At 37.2% G+C, this 19,476-nt stretch overlaps 1 protein-coding gene across 5 annotated transcripts in view; it reads right to left on the bottom strand.

Moving 5' to 3' along the window:
- Positions 1-19,476, bottom strand: part of SNTG1 (syntrophin gamma 1) — a 536,067-nt gene that overhangs the window by 157,396 nt on the left and 359,195 nt on the right. For all 5 annotated transcript variants that reach the window (XM_045008056.1, XM_045008057.1, XM_045008059.1 and 2 more), the window contains 2 exons: positions 12,233-12,335; positions 10,803-10,885 (listed from right to left, as the gene is read on the bottom strand). In XM_045008056.1, coding sequence (XP_044863991.1) covers positions 10,803-10,885; positions 12,233-12,335 — 186 coding nt within the window. The remainder of the gene's footprint in view (positions 1-10,802; positions 10,886-12,232; positions 12,336-19,476) is intronic.

Consider the following 19,476-nt stretch of genomic DNA (forward strand, 5'->3'; position numbering starts at 1 on the left):
TAAGTATAACATTTTCATTGTAGTTAGTCTAGTGAGTTACACTCAGGTAATTATGAATGAGATATAACTCATACCAAGGCATAGGGCCACAGAATGTAATACGTGGTGCATCAATGCCCCATTCTGTGTAACTCACATTGAAAAATAGAGATATGTGTTGTGTACACATGTATAGTGCCAATAGAATGGAGGGAGTTCATTACTGAAAGAACCCCTATCATTGAACATATTCCATGCAGGGAGAAACTTGTGTTTTAAAAACTTAATCAAATCAAAAATATTTTCATCAGACCACAGCAGACCCATGACACAAATGATATTTTTCACGGGGCAATTATACTTGAAAAGTGGGTTCCTAATCAATGCCTGCTAAAAGCTCAGAGAACATTCCATTAAGATTCAGGTAATTGGCTATTGACTTTGTTTCATATCCAGCAACTAAATTATTTGGATTGGATATTTGATTGGTAAGATTTTTTACTGGTGACTCATTCATAAAGTGCGTTTTGAACTGCAACACATTTCCTAAGGTGACCACTGACTAACAGAAGTGAATCATTAAGTCCCTTTCATAAATTAAGGTTTTTCAAAGGTATCTGCACAAATGCTTCAAATGACAAACTTTTGTCTTTAGAAGGAAAAGCCTGTGAAATTCCATCATGAGGGATACATGGTTCAATCTTCAAAAGACAGGAAATGTATATTTAGATTGCATGAGCAACCTTGACTCTGCTCCTTTGGCCTTTATATTATACAGTATACTATGTAATTACAAACTCAGATAATGAAATGTAGTATGCAGTATTTTTACGCTGAAAGGTGAACCTATTAAGACCTACAGTAAATGACCCAGAACTCAGGAGTCATTCATTCATTCACTGAATATCTTGAATATAATTGACTTCCATGACTCTTTCCACAAGGCATTCAAACGTTAGGAAATGTATCTTGTATCTAAAGTTGTAGAAAGTTAAAATATATATTATATTAGGGAAATTATGTGTGATCATATATTGTAATGCATATGCACAAGGCAGCAATCTTAACTTTATAACTTTGAAATAAGTGTATACTGTATGGGAGAGGTTACAGTGAAGTTTGGGATGAAAATTAATCTCAACCAGCAATACTCATAATTAAATGGTTTATTTTCCACAGAAACATCATGTATTTGAGACAATACATTTATATCTTCTGAATCTACAGCTCATATGATCCTTGAATTAAATGTTTGCATGAAAACCATCTCCTGGCTCCTATTCTGGCACCAGAAAACTGTTTTAAGCATCCAGCTGATAATTTTTGCACTCCCAGTGAGTCTGAATCCCAGGTGATATTCAAGTCTATTCCATCATCCCTCACAGCCCTCTGCATAGGGACAGGCAAATATCTTAAATAGCACTATATTCCTGCAATATGCAGCCTTCATAATCTGTCTTTAAGCAGCAGCTACAAGTCAGAGAAATGTAGAGAAACCCTAAGGCTGTCGTTAATTTATCTAGGAGCCAGCCATGGGATTAAGGGAGCACAAAGATTGGCTAATGCCAAATAGAGCACTAGTGCAGCGAGGATCTGGGATTATAACATTAAATACAATCCTACTTTTGCACATCAATTATTTTTCCATGGTCCAATTACATTTGAAAAGTGGACTCTTGATAAATGCCTATCAAAAGCACAGAGAACACTCCATTAAAAATTCAATCGTTGATTGTAAGTCCAGTGGGCCTGGGTTTGATCCCTCAGATGTTGACTTTGTTTCACATCCATTACCAAAGTGGTAACGAGACTATTATTTAGATTGGCTCTAGTGGAGATTTTTTGTTTTATATATATATATATATATATATATATATATATATATATATATATATATATATATATATATAAACTCATACTTTTCAGCCAAAATTGTTGTATACACTTATTACTATTTCTTTGTATCAAAAGGTTTTTATAAAAATGAAGCTGGTCTGGTAACTTTTCAAAGCTTTGGCACTCTGCAGCTCTTACACAGAAATCACACTCTGGAAAATTAGAAGGTGCACCCACTCTGTAGAGATTTATGTGTGATCTAGATAACCAGAAATCTCAAGGTTGAGGGCAGCCATACTATTGTGACATATAGAGGTAAAATAATTTCTCCACTGCTACTTAAGATTCCCTCCTTTATGAATCCCAGAAATGCATTCACTGTCTTAGCCACAGTGTCACACTGGGAGCTCATGTCCAAACGACTATTCACTATGACCTCCATTTTTTTTTTTTTTTTTAGAGTCAGGCTTCCCAGGATAGAGTTCCCCATCTTGTAAGTAAGGCCTACATTCTTTGTTCCTACATGTAAACATTTATATTTAGCTGTATTAAAACACATATTGTTTGCTTGCGCCCACTTAAAAAAGTGATCCAGATAGCTCTGAATCAATGACCTATTCTCTCCATTATTTACCACTTCCCAATTTCTGTGTCATCTGCAAACTTTATCAATGATGATTTTATGTTTTCTTATAGGTCACTGACAACAATGTTAAATAACGTAGGGACAAGAAACAATCCATGCGGAACCCCACTGGAAACACACCTGCTCGCTGACTATTCCCCATTTACAACTACATTTTAAGACCTATTAGTAAGTCAGTTTGACAGAATCTATTTTCCGTAAACCCATGTTGATTTGCATTGATTACATTAAACTTCTTTATTCTTCATTAATCAAGTCCTGTATCAACTGCTCTATTATCTAACCAGGGATCGATGTCAGGCTGACAGGCCTATAATTTACCCAGGTCATCCCTTTTAAAAAACTGGCACATTAGCTTTCTTCCAATCATTGGGAACTCCCCCAGTGCTCTAAGACTTATTGAAAATCACCATTAACTTAGCTTCTTGGCCATCTCTCTTAAAACTTGTGGCTGCAAGTTATCTGGACCAGCTGATTAAAAATTTCTAACTTTAGTAGCAGCAGTTTATCACTTTCCAGAGATACAAGTGGAATGGCAAGAGTGGTAATGAGACTATATCATCTGTTTTTTCCCAAATATAGAACATAAATATTAATTGAACATTTCTGCCTTTTCTACATTATTATTGACGTCTACTATTCCCATCTAATAATGGACCAACACCAATGTCAGGATTCTTTTTGTTCTTAATATATTTTTTTAAAAATTCCTTCTTATTGTCCTTAACTCTGATGGTCATAGATTTTTCCTTGTGTCCATTTGCTTCCCTTATCAATTTTCTACAATTCCTAACTTCTGCTTAATATTCATTACTATCAACTTCCCCATTTTTCCATCTGTTTTATTTATATATGCACTGCCCTCTAACCAGTATAGCCTTCTTCCTCGATTTTGGGGTTGTGGCTTTATAGGCAACTCCTAAGGTGTTCTTAAATGATTCCCAATTATCATACAAATTTTTGTGATTATATTCTTCCTCTCAGATTATTTGGCTCATAATTGTTTTCAGTTTTGTGAAATTGGCCCTATTAAAGCACAAAGTATATTATATATATTGCTTGCACACTATAAATGTATTCAAGTCATGATCACATGAACCTAAGCAACCATTAATCTTTTAGTTCTGTGATCAGTTTCTCTTTATCTGTTGAGACACAGACTAATAAAGAATTCCTCTATGTTGGCTGTAACACTTTTTGAGTTCGGAAATTGTCATCTATAATGGTTAAAAATTACAAGGATCTTTTAGTACCGGTAGCATGAAATCTCCTATATACGTCACTCAAATTGAAGTCCCCCATGATCATGAAGCTTTGTTTTCCTCTATAAATTACAGATTGATGTATAAGAAGTGGTCATCCTGTTCCCCTGTGCAGTTTGGTAGTCTGTAGCAGAAAAAAAACTTATACCCTCCTCATGTGCTTACCTATTAGAATATTGATCAAGAAGCATTAAAATAAAGAAATAAATACAATAAATAAATAAAATAGTTTCTTCTGAATTATGAATTTTTACATAGAGTGCCACTCCCCATCCCCTTTTGCCCATTTGATCCTTCCTAAATAGGTTGCAACCATTGATTTTAATATTCCAATAGTGTGAATCATCCCACCAGGTTTCTGTAATACCAACTAGACAGAATTAATGCTCATAAATTCTAATTCCTCGTTTGTTACCCAGGATCTTAGCATTGATGTGCAGCCAATTAAAGAATTTCTTCCCTTCATATCCTTTGGTTCTGTAATTAATTTTGTTCTCAATATAGATTTCTACCATGACCTCAAGAACCATCACCTGTTCATTAAAATCTCTCTGAAACACTCCCATACTAGCATCAACTTCCTGGACACCACTATCAGCTTCAACCATGGCACCCTAGAGACAACTATATACAAGAACCCATGGATCACCACACCTTCCTTCAGAGATCCAGCAACCACCCAAAATACACCAAGAAATGTGTTATCTATAGCCAGGCACTCAGATACCACAGAATAGGCTCTGAGGAGAAAGTCCAGGATATGTACCTTAACACACTCAAAATCGCCTTCACCAAACAAGGGCACTCCACCAAAGAAGTAGATCACATCCTTGAACAGGCCACCCAAATACTTTGAGAGAACCTGCTTTAATACAGAAATAAAAACCTCTGACTGCACACCCCTAGTAGTCACTATCACACCAAACTGGAATCTATACAGGGTATCATTAAACAGATATAACCCATACTCAATGGGGACCCGATCCTGAAAGAAATCTTTCTTGAACCCCCTCTTCTGGCCTTCAAACTACCCCCTCAACCTCTCCAACCTCATCATCAAAAGCAACCCATCATTAAATCAGCTTCTATACCAAATGACTGAAGGATAGCTAATGTGACGCTAATTTTTAAAAATGGCTACAGAGGTGATCCTGGCAATTATAGGCCAGTAAGCCTGACTTAAGTATCAGGCAAACTGGTTGAAACTATAGTAAAGAACAAGATTGTCAGACACATAGATTAACATAATTTGTTGGGGAAGAGTCAGCATGGTTTTTGGAAAGGGAAATCATGCCTCACCAATCTACTGGAATTCTTTGAGGTGGTCAACAGGTATGTGGACAAGGAGAATCCAGTGGGTATAGTGTAGTTAGGTTTTCAGAAAGTATGTGAGAAGGTCCCTCACCAAAGGCTCTTAAGCAAAATAAGCTGTCATGGGATAAGAGGGAAGGGCTCTCATGGATTGGTAACTGATTAAAAGATAGGAAACAAAGGGTAAGAATAAATGGCCAGTTTTCAGAATGGAAAGAGGTAAACAGAGGTGTCCCCTAGGGGTCTGTACTGGGGCAAGTTTTATTCAACATATTCATAAATGATCTGGGCAACAAAATGGCAGATGAAATTCAATGTTGATAAATGCAAAGTAAAGCACATTGGAAAACATAATTCCACCTATACATATTAAAATTCTGGAGTCTGAAAACATCCACTCAATTTGCAGCGGCAGTCAAAAAAGCTAACAGAATGTTGGGAATCATTAAGAAAGGGATAGATAATAAGACAGAAAATATCACATTGCCTCTATATAAATCTATGTCATGCCCACATCTTGAATATTGCGTGCAGATGTGGTTGCCCCATCTCAAAAAAGATATATTGGAATTGGAAAAGATACAGAAAAGGGCAACAAAAATTATTAGGGGTATGGAACGGCTTCTGTATGAGGAGAGATTAAGACCTGCCCACAAGCTAACTGTATGATAATATGCTAGTCTTGATTTGAATGTTTTAGTATCCTGTAAAATACTTTAAAAAAAAATAAACCAATATGATTATTATTCTGTGATGCTTGCAAGTGAAGCCAAACTTGAAAGATTCAAATATGTATAAATGACAGCAAACAACATTCTACATGTTTTCCTTGATGTCATTTCTCCTTCCCTTTTTTTATTCATGAAAAGTTTCAGGCCTACCAAATCTTTTTGCAGGATGTAGACACATTTTAAACAGGGGTCTCATCTACATATCTCAGAAATGAATAAGCCTGTGACATAATTAGTGCAGCACAGGGTGACGGGATGGATCACTTGATGATTATCTGCTCTGTTCACTCCCTCTGAAGCACCTGGCATTGGCCACTTATGGAAGACAGGATACTGGGCTAGATGGACCAGTGATCTGACCCAGTATGGCCTTTCTTATGTCATGATAAATAGTCCCTGGAATATCACTGAGCTTTACTGACAACTGTACTAGGCAAATAAAAATGATTTTACATCAACATTCATATTAAACCATTTAAACAGGTGAGTGCTACCTTATATAGTAGCTATACATCTATGCATACTTCTGTATGAGAAGAGATTAATAAGACTGGGACTTTTCAACTTGGAAAAGGGACAACTAAGGGGGCTTATGCCTGAGGTCTATAAAATCATGACTGGTGTGAAGAAAGTAAATAAAGAAGTGTTATTTACTCCTGATCACACAAGATCTAGGAGTTCCGTTATTCTGAAGTTCTTTATGAAAGACTTGAAATACTCTTTCTTTTGTTTATCATTTTTATGGTGCAAATATTTGTAAAAAAAATTAAATATAAGGTGAGCACTGTACACTTTGAATTTTGTGTTGTAATTGAAATCAACATATCTGAAAATGTAGAAAAATCCAAAAAGTTTAAATAAATTGTATTCTGTTATTGTTTAACAGCACATTTAATCACAATTTTTTAATTGCATGATTAATTGCAATTAATTTTTGTTAATCACTTCAGAGCCCTACTCTATATAGATACTTTTGTATGATGGTGAGGATGAAAATGGTACCTCTTAGCTAGGTTAGACCCTTCATACAACTGACACTATAGGTATCTTATTTTTCTCCATTGCACAAGAAAAGGAGCCAAGAAGACATGCAAGGGAAATCATACGTACTAATGCACATTCAATTTCCACCCCGGGGAGAAAAAGGGTGCTAGCATGTATAAGTTATGTATCTTTTTGTATTTGTCATTTTTTTAAATTTAAAAACATCAATAAAAAAATTAAACACAAAAAAAGAAAATCTCTTTCCCGATTTCACAGGTAGAAGTGAGTGGGACAAAGATGTAATAGCTGAGGTGGTTCTCTGAACCACTGGGTTTTTGACATTCATCCTTCATTAGTTGTGATGTACCATCAAATGGCATTCCATTCAACACACGTGAAGAAAGCTCGTTTAAACCATATTTTTAAAACAAACATATTATATAAAGTATTTATTATTTTACTCTCCAAAATAATTTCACAGTTGGATGCAGCACAAATATTCTATGAAAACCTCTGGTTGAAATTAGACTGCAGTTATTTTGGTACCCATACAACGAAAGTTTCATCCTAGACATGACTAGGTTTAATTTTTTATTGTTAATAATGTTTGTTGAAAATTGGGCAAAATTGGGAAAAAATGTTCACCTTTATGTTGTGCAGTAATGATTCAGTTAGAATATTCATGATTTGTGGTCTGTCACAAGGAATTTTTTCTGTTCCCTGATTACACAGCTGTAAGATTTTACATGGGAGAATAACAGATAATGAATGGTGAATAGCAAATACCTCCTAGTATACATTTCTGAATTAATATAAATCCCCAAAATTTCACAAGTATTTTCACAAATTATTAAACATTTTTATGAAATGAAAGTTATCAAAAAACTTGCAAATCACATAATGCAATCCACTCAAATAGCAGTGGAGCAAAGTTACCAACATTTACTTATGAATGTATTTTTTAATATTCTTTGACCAGCACTAAGACCTGATCCTGAAGTCTGATCCATGGAGGCAGCCTTTTTTGTCAGTGCAGAGACTCAGTGAAGTCAGAGTCCAGCTGACTGTGGCTCTAGGATGGAGTACTCATAAGCACTTATCTTTCCAATTCAAACTATGATATTTTATTGCATATGTAGTGGTTTATAACATTACTGGTAATATCCTGTATGAGTTATAATGGATAATTCCAGGTGGAAGTTCTTGCTTATCATAAGAAGCCCACCTAGGAGTTGTTTGATACACCTCAAAAAGAATATTACATGTCAAATACCACCTTCCAGGACTGTATAAAGTGACCATCACTTTGTTTTTTCCTGCATTTAAAAAAAGCATCTTACATTCATGTGTTAAAGTCTTTTCCTACATTGTGAAGAAAGTGTACCATACTCTCCAAAGGTATTTCTGAATATAAATCTGAATATTTATCTGTAGATGTTCATCTTAAAATGACAGTTTGCCATTATACTATCACTTTTGGTTAGAATTTGTGATGCTAATTAATGAAATTTAAACTACACCCCTTTTAAGAAACAGGCAAAACGGTACACTTAAATATTCCACTTTATGAAAGAAAATCTTCATTTGATTGTACCAGAAAATGAGTGACAATGAAAGCATGGTTTGAATTCAATTGAAGGTTTGGGAAAAGGTCCAGAAGAGTTCTTATTTTATTTGAATAAGTTTACCTAGCTCTAATTACTAAGGTCACCAAATGTAAGCTCAATTGACTTGGCTACAGTCAGTGCACAGCAAGCCAGGGTGTGAATGTACAGTGCTGTAGCCTGTTGCTCACTGACAGGCCATGTGGACCCTGGTACTGTACACTAATGTACTTCAGTTTGAAATAGCAGTATGTCAGACTGCACTATAGAACTTTTAGTGTGCAGTAGCAGCGTCCACACAGCATGTGCGGCAGGCTAGAGTGCTGTACATTCACACCTTGGCTTGCTGAGCATTCAATCTTGTCACAGAATTATTAAGTACATACATAGGGGCCAGACACTCAGCTGGTATAAACTGTCATAGCTTCATTGACCTCAAATTGAGAATTTGCCTCATTATCTCCACCATTTCCGTCCGTGTCCCATTTTCTGCACTGGTGAGTCACAAAGAGGTTTCTGTAGAAGGGAGAAGATTTTACTTAACTGCTTTCTGTAACCAGTGGTTTTTCCTGGGCTCAGCAGCTCTCTTCCACACACCACTTAGCTCAGTGTAGGGGGCCAAGAGACAGATATCTATGTTTCAGGCTTAGCAAGAGAGATGAGGAAATGTTGTTTTGGGTGACATTTCTTTTATGTGGAATAAGGTGGTTGGTTTGCTTTCTTGGGGAGGGGTGCAGAATTCAGTAGTATTTTTAATTATTTTCAAGGGATAGGCTCTATTTTGATGTGTTAAAATATAAATACAAAGTAAATACCAAAAATGTTCTCTTTTATATATGCTGTGTATGTTTTGTGGGATTATTTTTAGATCTTGGAAACTGTTTGCCCACCCCATGGGAATTTTCAAAAATAATTTTGGGGAGGGGAATCTGGGGAAAAAATGGATTGTGTCAATGAATTTCAAAAAGTTTAATTTCAATCTTTATTTTTTCCTATAAATTTTGAAATGAAAAATCATTTTGACCCCTGTAGCGGGGTGGCTACCCGCTCCGGCCCTTTTGGGCTTTAAAACAGCCCTAGGAAGGGGCTTTTTGGCTGGGCTGATTGGGGAAGTGGCTGAAGCTGGAGGCCACGCCCCAAACTGAACAGGGCTTATAAGAAGGCAGGGAAGCCAGGAGCAGTCAGTCTCTCTCTGCTTCCAGAGAGAGATGGGCCTGGCTGCTTAGAGGCTGAGAAGGTACCTATGGTGAAGCAGGGCTGGGGAAGGGCTGAGGAGCTAGGGAAGCTCCAGCCTGGAAAGCCCCAGGCTGCGGCCTAGAAAAGGGCAAGAGGTACTGGGGGTTGCATGGGACAACCCAGGAGTAGGTAAAGCAGCAGGTCCAAACCCCTTTTGACTGTGATGAGTGGGCCAATGCTGCAGTCTGCCCCCAGGGTGTGGGGCTAGACCATGACTGTCAGTGGCCACTACTGAGGCAAAGTGGGGATAGTAGGGTGGGGGTTCCCCTGGGAGGAGGAGACCCAGTTATAGTTAAAAGGGCACCAGGTCCAGGGAGGGACCCGGGGCCGAGAGCAAAACAGGTGGATCACCAGCCTGCAGAGGGCGCTCCGGACTGGAAGAAGAGCTAATTCCCGGAGTAACCAGTAGGAGGTGCCGCAGGGGTGAGTACCGCCCTGTTACAACCCCCCAATTGGAATGTTTATGTAACATTCCAAATGTTACATAAACAATGGGATGTTTTGATAGTTTCAAACTTTTTTCAATTTTTTTTCAAAACCAGGACAATTGTCACAATGAACCTTTTCCTTTGAAAAGTTTTAATAGTGACAAATCAGCATTTTCTGGTGAAAACCATTTAATTGACAAATTCCCAACCAGCTGTAATTATTTATTAGTTCAGCAGCATCCAGAGTGACTTTGAAAGTTTTCTTACCCTTACTTTTTAAGAAGCATTTGAAATGCAAGGGGCAAAAATGAATTGATTATACAAATATGCCATAAGAATGCTCTCTCATTTAAAAATATCTATTTTCTCACTAGTAGCTGATTAAGGCAGCAATGGAACAGCTGCCAGATCCCCTTCACTAAATATACAACATTGACATTCAATTATATTCTGTATGTGTCTCATGTTAATCATACCAGGCAGTATGTTGTTTCTTTGGCAGTTACTCTTCAAAAAGAGACAGAAAAAATGAAAAATAGTTCCTAGTTCACTGGTTAATACATTCAGACACGTTTAATTGAAAATCAGTAGAGGATACCTCAGAATAGGAGGAGTCAAAAATGTTACAGGTATATTCAAGACTAAAGGAAAACTCTTATTCACCAACTAAATCCAGTGTTACTTAGGTGACCCCCATCTTTGTAGATATTTTTCCATGCCTCTTCTGAGATATTATCCATCACCTCAGTAATGAGTTGGCACTGGAAGGTAAAATAATCTCTTACCGTATTGTTGGGATGGTAGTTGAGATGCAAACCACTGTCACAGAGGGGAGATGATGTGCCACTGCTTTGGTCACTAGGGACACCTAATAAAAATAGTTATGCATATGTTAGAGATCATATTCAAACAGTTGCATTTTTGTCCTAAGCACTGTCATGGGTACAACTAAAGTATCTGTTTCTCTTTTAAGTTGTGAAATATCTACAGACTAATTTTTATGTGTTTGTTATTCAAAATTAGCCAATGAATAACTGACATGAACAATAGTCAACCTATGGATTTTTCACAAAGTATTACTGTGAGCATTAGCTATTTATAATTCACACTCTCATTAGCCCAGTGTTAAGGAAGTGGATTAGGATATGAGGGTTCAATTCCCCACTCTGTTTCACTGTACATTCCAGCCAGTGCCCTATAATAAGCAAGAGTTCTTCCTGGACCTAAGAAACCTTTCTGCAAAACAATCAATGAAACAGCAATGTATCACAGAACATTTTTTTTGACAACTTTTTCCAATGGAAAATGGAAAAAGTTTCAAAAATATTTTGATCGGTTCTACTTGTGAACAAAAACATTGCCTGTACAAAGTTTGTAAGAAATAAGGAATTGGTCAATGAATTCATGCAAATAAACTGAAATATTTTAGAATAGATTTCATACACCCATACACAAACACACACACAAAATAGGTTTCAGACCTAAAAATATTTTTGTTCTCATAATTAAAAACTAAACGTTATCTTCACACTTTCAGAAAAAAAAGAAGTTGAAAGAAAGCAGAGGTGAATAAAGACATAGTCACACACATACACAGGCACAGATACACTGTAGCTATATACAGTGGTGTACCAAAAATTATAATTTACTATAATTAGAAGCAGGCAGCTGCTTCTATACATCTCTTTCAAATTCCCATTGGGGTTAGTCAACTAAAATTCTGTTGCACTAAAACAAAATACTATTCAGTTGAGGATGTATTAATCTCCAGTTAAAGGTACATCTCCACTAAAGCCCCTGAATGAAATTTAAATTGAGAAGATAAGACTTTAAAATGTAAATGTGCAATCTCAGTTTCACATTTAGAATATATAAACCGTTCCAATTTCAATGCCATTGTATGTTTTGAAAAAAGGATCTTTAAATACTCTGGGCCCAAACCTTAGCTCCTGTAAACTGGTGTAGCCCTATTGATTTCAGTAATGCTATGCTGATTCACACCAGTTGAGAGTATGGCCTGAAGCAAGGATAGCATTAGCTTGCAACAAATGTCAACACAGCACCTGGTGATATTAAAAGTTCATATTCAGGCCACAAAACTGACTGAAACAGCTCCTGCCAATCACTGACAGTGCACAGGAAATTTGGAAACTAACAGTAGAGGTTCACATGAACAATTAATTGATTTTTCTTTTAGCTAATCACAAATGCTTACACGCACAATCTTCATTCAGAGGCAATTTGAGAAAAGCAGGTGCTCTTTTCAGAAAGGACACTGTTAGGGTCACTTCTTCTCCTGCATTCCGAAGAACTTGAACCTGAAGATTCAATATAGAAGGCATAAATACATTTTAAAAAAGGAGAGTAACAGTTGTAAACAAAACCCAAGTTATCGCTCACAGCTCATATTTGCTCTCTGACTTACTACATAACATATAAAAAAAGAACCGAAACCATGAAGCCTACCACAGTCTATTCTCCAGTGTCCTTAAACAAATTTGTTTTTATCAAGTGCTACTTTGTAAATCTTTCCCATCAATGCACAGAGATTTTATTTGTCTAGCTTCCATGAGCCCCTCAAAAATCTACAGGATTGTGTGTAAATCCCATCCTGCAGCACTGGGTATACAGAAGCAATGATGGTAGGATCACAACATATTAGATGCAGTATCTAAAACTGACTTTGTGACTGTGTTGTGCTGTCATTGTAGACATTTTGTAAATGCAAAAAAGATTATACACACACACGAGAACGAGTTTGTCATCCATTACACTGTCAATTCATGAACTATGCATTAACCAACAGAATATTTCTGAGTTCTGACACGTTTCCCATCTTGGGACTAGCTAGCCAATTTCCTCACTAATAGGATGGAAGCGACAGCCTGTAACCATTGGAGAGAGCACTTGGGTCAAGACTTCCAGGCAGATCTAGTTGTGAATGTCCCCTTGGCCTCCCTCTATGGAAATCCTCCTCCTCCCCTCTCTGAACAGAAGACTTATTCTCCTTCTGTCTGTAGTAGGGGGCAACTCAGAGCAGTCACAACCAGAAGTGTAAACTTCCAGGCATTGACTTCAGAATTTGCTTCCTGCTGAAGAGGTGGCCAGTGCAAGATAAGGGTTACTGCCCTCTGAAAGAGTGAGCCTTATTCCATCATTCAGCTGGTGTCCAGTGTGAGGAGAGAAGGGGAAATAGAGAAGGGGCTACATACCAGCATAGAAGAAGAGGAGGACAAGCATGGGAGGAGTGAACTCCTCCTGAAACTCACCTTAAAATGCTCATTTAAGAGGTAAAAAGCCACATTTCTAGTGTAACATGAATTGTCTATAGAGTAAATACAGATTATAGATTTTAAGGACAGAAGGGACCATTGGATCATCACATCTGACTTCCAGTATAACACTGACCAAAGAATTTCACTCAGTTACACATACATTGAGCTCAACAACTTATCAGTGACTAAAGCATATCAATCCCATTTGAATGGAAGACAGGAAGAAATGGAGAATCCATCCCTTCCCTTGGTAGTTTGTTCCAGTGGTTAATCATTCTCACTGTTATGCCTCACTTCTAATTTAAATTTGTCTGGTTTTTAACTTCCAGCTCATATAAAAAAAATCCTCAAAATCTGGTCACCCTTTCTAGCGTACTCAGAAAAGGAGTACGCTAGCAAGCCAGAATCTATAGCCTGGTCCTTTGAATATTAACCCGATCCGAATATGTAATGTTTGATGTGGTGTTAATGGTTCATTGTAACTTTGCCATAATACAATATTAAAGCATAAAAAAACCTATCCTCACTAGTAGGGCTGGTTGAAAATTTTCTAGCAGATCTAGCTTTCAACGAAACAACTGGCATTTTGACTAAACAAAATTTGTTGTGAAAAGTGTTTGCTTTCTGTAGAAAATTTACATTTTTTATCAAAAACTGAACACTGGAATACTGGAAAGCTGAATTATTTTGATTCACATATGCTGCCACTGGGTTCAAGGGATATGTAGTTTGGTTGCCTCATGTCCTCATTCTCCTTTATGTTTCAAGCTCCTTAGCCAGACTTCATCTCCCATAATTCACGAGGCCAGGAGACTTCCATGATACCCTTCCGTCTCCAAGAGGAGAGACCATGGTGGCTTCATGGGAAATGTAGTTTAACCAAGAATCTCAACCTATAGTGGAGAACAAAACACCAGAACTATAACTCTCATGAAGCAATTTATTTTCAATTTCAGCTGAAAAAAATTGTTTTATTTTTCAATAAAAAGTCAACATTTTCTGTGGAGTTTTATTTTATTTTATTTTATTAATTGATTGAGTCTATTCATTAGTAAAATGCCAGGATAGTTCACCACTAGCGCAGGAAATGAATTTTTCGCCATACTGTTCTAAAAGAGATGGGCCAAGTTCAAAAGTAATTTGACTGAGTGGGTGTCACATATAGTGATGAGTACATAACTGATTTTCTGTTTGCTGGCAGCTCTGAACAAAAATTAAGCAATTGGTTCAGTTTGAACCAAATCTTTTTTTTTTTAATTTAAGAAGTTCATTTTGTGTCTGAGACAGGACAGGGATTCAAACTGGGTGTCCCAGATCTCATGCGAGTTCCCTAACCAGTGGGTTAAAAGTGACAAGGAGCGAGCAGCAGGAGCACTGGTACCACCATCTCCTGCAGATGTTTTCTGAATGGCCAAAATTTTTCATGTCAAATTCACGGCTAATTCTGGCACAACCAAAACTGCATTTTTCACAGATTAAACTATTCATCAAACAAAAATTCATGCAGAAAATTTCACCCAGCTCTAGGCTTCACAGAATATTACTTCTCTGAAAACAGCGGACACTTGAACATAAAGATTAAGGGGTTACTGTTAGAAAGGATTGTACAGCAGAACCTCAGAGTTATGAACACCTTGGGAATTGAGGTTGTTCATAACTCTGAAATGTTTGTAATTTTGAACAGAATGTTATGGTTGTTCTTTCAGAAGTTTACAGCTGAACATTGGCTAAACGCAGCTTTGAAACTTAAGTATGCAAAAGAAAAATGCTGCTTTCAACCATCTTAATTTAAATTAAAAAAAGCACAAAGTTTCCTTATCTTGTCAAATCTTGTTTTTAAACTTTTCCTTTATTTTTAGTAGTTTACGTTTAACACAGTACTATACTTCATGTACTTGCTTTACTTTTTGGTCTCTGCTGCTGCCTAATTGCATGCTTCGGGTTCCAAATGAGGTGTGTGATTGACTGGTCAGTTCATAACTCTGAGGTTCCACTTAATTGAGTAGTTTAGAACTAAAAGGTAGTTTAGGTCTGAGTATTAAAAACACTGCACAAATGCCTAGGCATTTACCAATAGGAGCTGAATTCCCACAACAGCTAGTTTATGAGGGACAAGAGCACATTATCTAAGGGGAAAATGCATATTATTTTTTTCTCTGTCTATCCCTAGTGCCATGAAGTTCTGGGTTATGTATGATGTCATACTATTGTGTATGCTGGGCCATCTCATCGGAGCAGGAAGGGATGACTATAACAGGGTTCAAAAAAGAGCTAGATAAATTCATGGAGAATAGGTTCATCAATAGTTATTAGTCAGAATGGGCAGGAGTGCTGTCCCTAGCGTCTGTTTGCCAGAAGCTGGGAATGTGCGACAGAGGATGGATCACTTGATGATTACCTGTTCTGTTCATTCCCTCTGAAGCACCTGGCATTGGCCATTGATGCAGGACAGGACACTGAGCTGGATGGACCATTGGTCTGGTGGAGGAATGGGAGAGCTGCACTGTAAAGGACCTGGTTACAGCTCCCCAATTCTCTGTTCCATGCATCTCCAGCCATGGCTGTTCTAACCTAGGCTCAGTTGTGTCCAAGCAACCATCTGCCAGCTCAGAACTCATTGATGCTCCAGTCAATTCTATTCAGACCATGATTCTGTGGCTAGCAAAGTAATGAATTTAAGCTCCTTCTCCTCCTCCTTTTAACATCAAATGAATAAAATATGGCAAATAGTATGCATTATTATTTCCACAAAATTTTTACAAAAGATCCGATACTAAAGTGGGTAGCAACCTGTTTCCAGAAAATGAAACAGCAGATTTGGATAAATTGGGTGTCTCCTCAAAACATTTGGATCATGTAGCTAAGTATCTAAAGTATTGGGCATTTACCAGAAATTAACCTGAACCCTTGGTGGGCCGTCCATCTTTAGTATATTCTACGGCGAGACAAAAAGATTCTTATAAGAACCAGTTCAAATGTCAATCCTTTGTTCTTATGATGAGCTTGAACATTTAAAAGTTATATTTATGTAAGTATGTATTTGGGAAAAGGAGTGTTTGTACAGATGAAAAAAATAAGTTACTGGATTAGGCGCAGATATTTTTTATTCAACCTTCCCAGAGAAGTGGTTGCATGTGGTAAATTTCTTTCCACTAGGATATTCATCACTTCTCATTATATGAACACAGTGAAGGAGAATCCAGCAGTCAGTGATGAAGTCACTGATAAGCATTTTATCTACTCTCTCATCCAACCATCATAATGAAGAAAATGGGGACTTACGACACTTTCTGAGTTACTTTCCATGGATTTGTCAGTTATATCTATTGAAGTGATAAATTCGGAAGTGTTTCAAGTTTCCTTTGAAATGTAAGATAAGAGGATATCTTTTGCACAGTACTAGTATATTAACTGATTTCTCAGGCCATCTTAGAACACTCTGGCATTATCACAGTAACGAACTCTTCTGGACCATTGCCAGTAGCTACAGTGCATTAATTGTAGCATGGTAACGAGTACTGAGCACAGTACTAGGGGTTGTATGCTGCTTTGTGCAATAAGGTACAGCTCAACTGGGAAGCTGCAGTCACTTACAAGGTGTGAGTTTGGCCCTCAGCCCTGGGAGTTCAGGGTTTTCTTATTGGTTTTGCAATAGCTACAACCTGGAACAAATACTTTAACCTCTTTGTGCCTGGGTTTCCACGCATGTAAAATGGGGATGATAATTACCCACCTCAGAAGAGTATTGTAAAGTGTTGATTAATATTTGAAAAGTTATTTGAAATCCTTGGGTGAAACATGCAATACATGTGAAAATAATTTAAATTAAGTGCTATAAAATATTGTTTCAGTATGGAATGCATTTCAAATAAATATAGAGTTGTGATTGCCTAAAAGCCTGGAAAATGAAAGGCTGAACATGGCAATATTAAGTTAACACTGGAATAAAAATGGCATTAAAATGGTAATGAACATTTTGCTTCACATAGGAAGAAAAAAGTGGGAAAAGGGAGATGAATGAATTTTTAAAAGATTTTTACATACTATAAATTGTATTTCCTGGTCTTCAAATTTTTTTTAGTAAATATTTACTAGACTATTACCTGCTGGCCATTAGTTTCTTTCTCTTCCAATGGTAATTGCTTTACTTTTCAAAATAAAATCATAAAGGGAAAACAAAACTATGATTGTGTAGAAGAAAATAGCTTACAGTGCAGCTGACTTCATTTTGCTATTGCTTAAAAACAACAGGTAGACCTCATTGTCCGTGGGATATGGGATATATAGGGCTTTATCCCAGGCCATACAATTGGTTTGTTATGTGACACAGGGCAAGTCACTTAACCTGTCTGGTCACCAGTAAAATGTGTATATTACTACCTACCTTAGCTCTGAGAGATCTACTGCTTAATGATATTCTTTCATTGTATTAGAGAGAGACAAGGTGGGTGAGGTAGTATCTTGTATTGGACCAACTTCTATTGGTGAGAGAGATGAGTTTTCAAGCTAACATAGAGCTCTTCAGGTCACCTTCCCCTTCACCTTTGTGTTAGCTCGAAAACTTGTCTCTCTCACCAACAGAAGTTGGTCCAATACAAGATATTACCTCACTCACCTTATCTCTCTAATATCCTGGGATCAACATGGCTACAACAACACTGCATCTCTCTATATAGGTGTCATAGGTCTCACCCCCACTTAGAGCTGTTGGGTTCCAATATGGGGACCTGCATGAAATTTATCTCTAAACTAAAATCCTAGTTTAGATCTAGTACAAGCTGCCACCACCCAATCAGGTACGTGGATTGGGACACAGTCCTTCCCCAAAATCCTAGGGGATCCCAAGAGCCCCAAATCCATGGAGTTCTTACACCCAGGAGGAATAAACCATTCCCCCCTTCTTCCTCCCCCCTCCCTTTTCCTAGGAGAGACACCAGGATCTAACTACAGAGGGATACCTCCCTCCTCCTCTTTCCCTGAGAATCCACCCAAGGAAAGACCAACCAAGTCCTTAATAGAAAAGAATTTATTAAAGAATAAAAAAGAAAGTCACTGTCTCTGTAACCAAGATGGAACAATATACAGGGTCTAAACTTATCAATCTCTGGAGAGAATTCCCCCTCCCTTCTTTCTCAGTAAAAGCAATCACAGTACAGACTTAAAGAAATTCTATAGCAAAACACAGAATTGCAAATACAGAAATAAAAGTATAAGAATACTAGTTCCTTGCTAATACTCACTAGCTTGAATAGAAGAATTTATTGCAGAAACCTGGGAGGACTTGATTAAGATGTCTGGACTCTCTTAATTCCCAAGAGAGACTCTCTAAAAAACAAAGAACAGGAAAAAAAACTTCCCTCCACCGGGATTTGAAATTATCTTGTCCCTCATTGGTCCTCTGGTCAGGTGTCCACAGGTACTGCTTGTTAACTCTTTACAGGTAGACAAAAACCTTAACTCTTAACTGTTTATGACAATAGGTCTTTTAAAATGTAGGACTAAACCATAACTCTAAATGGAAGTTTAAAACACTTAAAAGGGTGAGTAGAGGTATGTGGTTAAATTTTCCAGTAGCGTGGTAAATTCTATACTTCTCCTCCTCCACTCCTTTATATTAACAGTCCATTGATCTTTCTTAGTAAAACTGTTGACAGAATGCTCATTTTGTGTGTCTTGTTCAAGAACAACCAGCAGTTTAATTGATGAAGGGCTATCTAGTCCATAATGAATTACCTTCATTTAACCCAGAAAGTGGTTATTTTAAGAAACACCACTCCTGTAATAACCATACAGCTGAACTACCAAAGAAGCCAAGTTTATATATAAATATTTCACATAATCCCTTGGGCCAAATTCAGATCACCTTAATTCGCATGTGTAAATTGGAAAAGAGGTTTCCAAGTGGGGTGCACTAGTTGTGTCCTACCACACCATTTCTCATTCCACCTGTGCAGTAACCAGAAATGTGGTTCCAGGGCAAAGCCTATTGTCCTGCATATGATCAGGCCGCTGTAGTAAATACACTCTTTGATTTGGTCATGTTAACACCAATTCAGATTACTTAGCATAACTTGTATAGCATAGTGAGCTCCGCATGGAGGTTTAACCAGGTTAAAGTACAGATCACACAAGAAATGCACTATTTTTGTTAGTGTTGGTCACAGTTCATCTACCATAACACAGA

The sequence above is a fragment of the Mauremys mutica genome, chromosome 2 (assembly GCF_020497125.1).
Source record: "Mauremys mutica isolate MM-2020 ecotype Southern chromosome 2, ASM2049712v1, whole genome shotgun sequence".
NCBI classification, from domain to species: Eukaryota; Metazoa; Chordata; order Testudines; family Geoemydidae; genus Mauremys; species Mauremys mutica.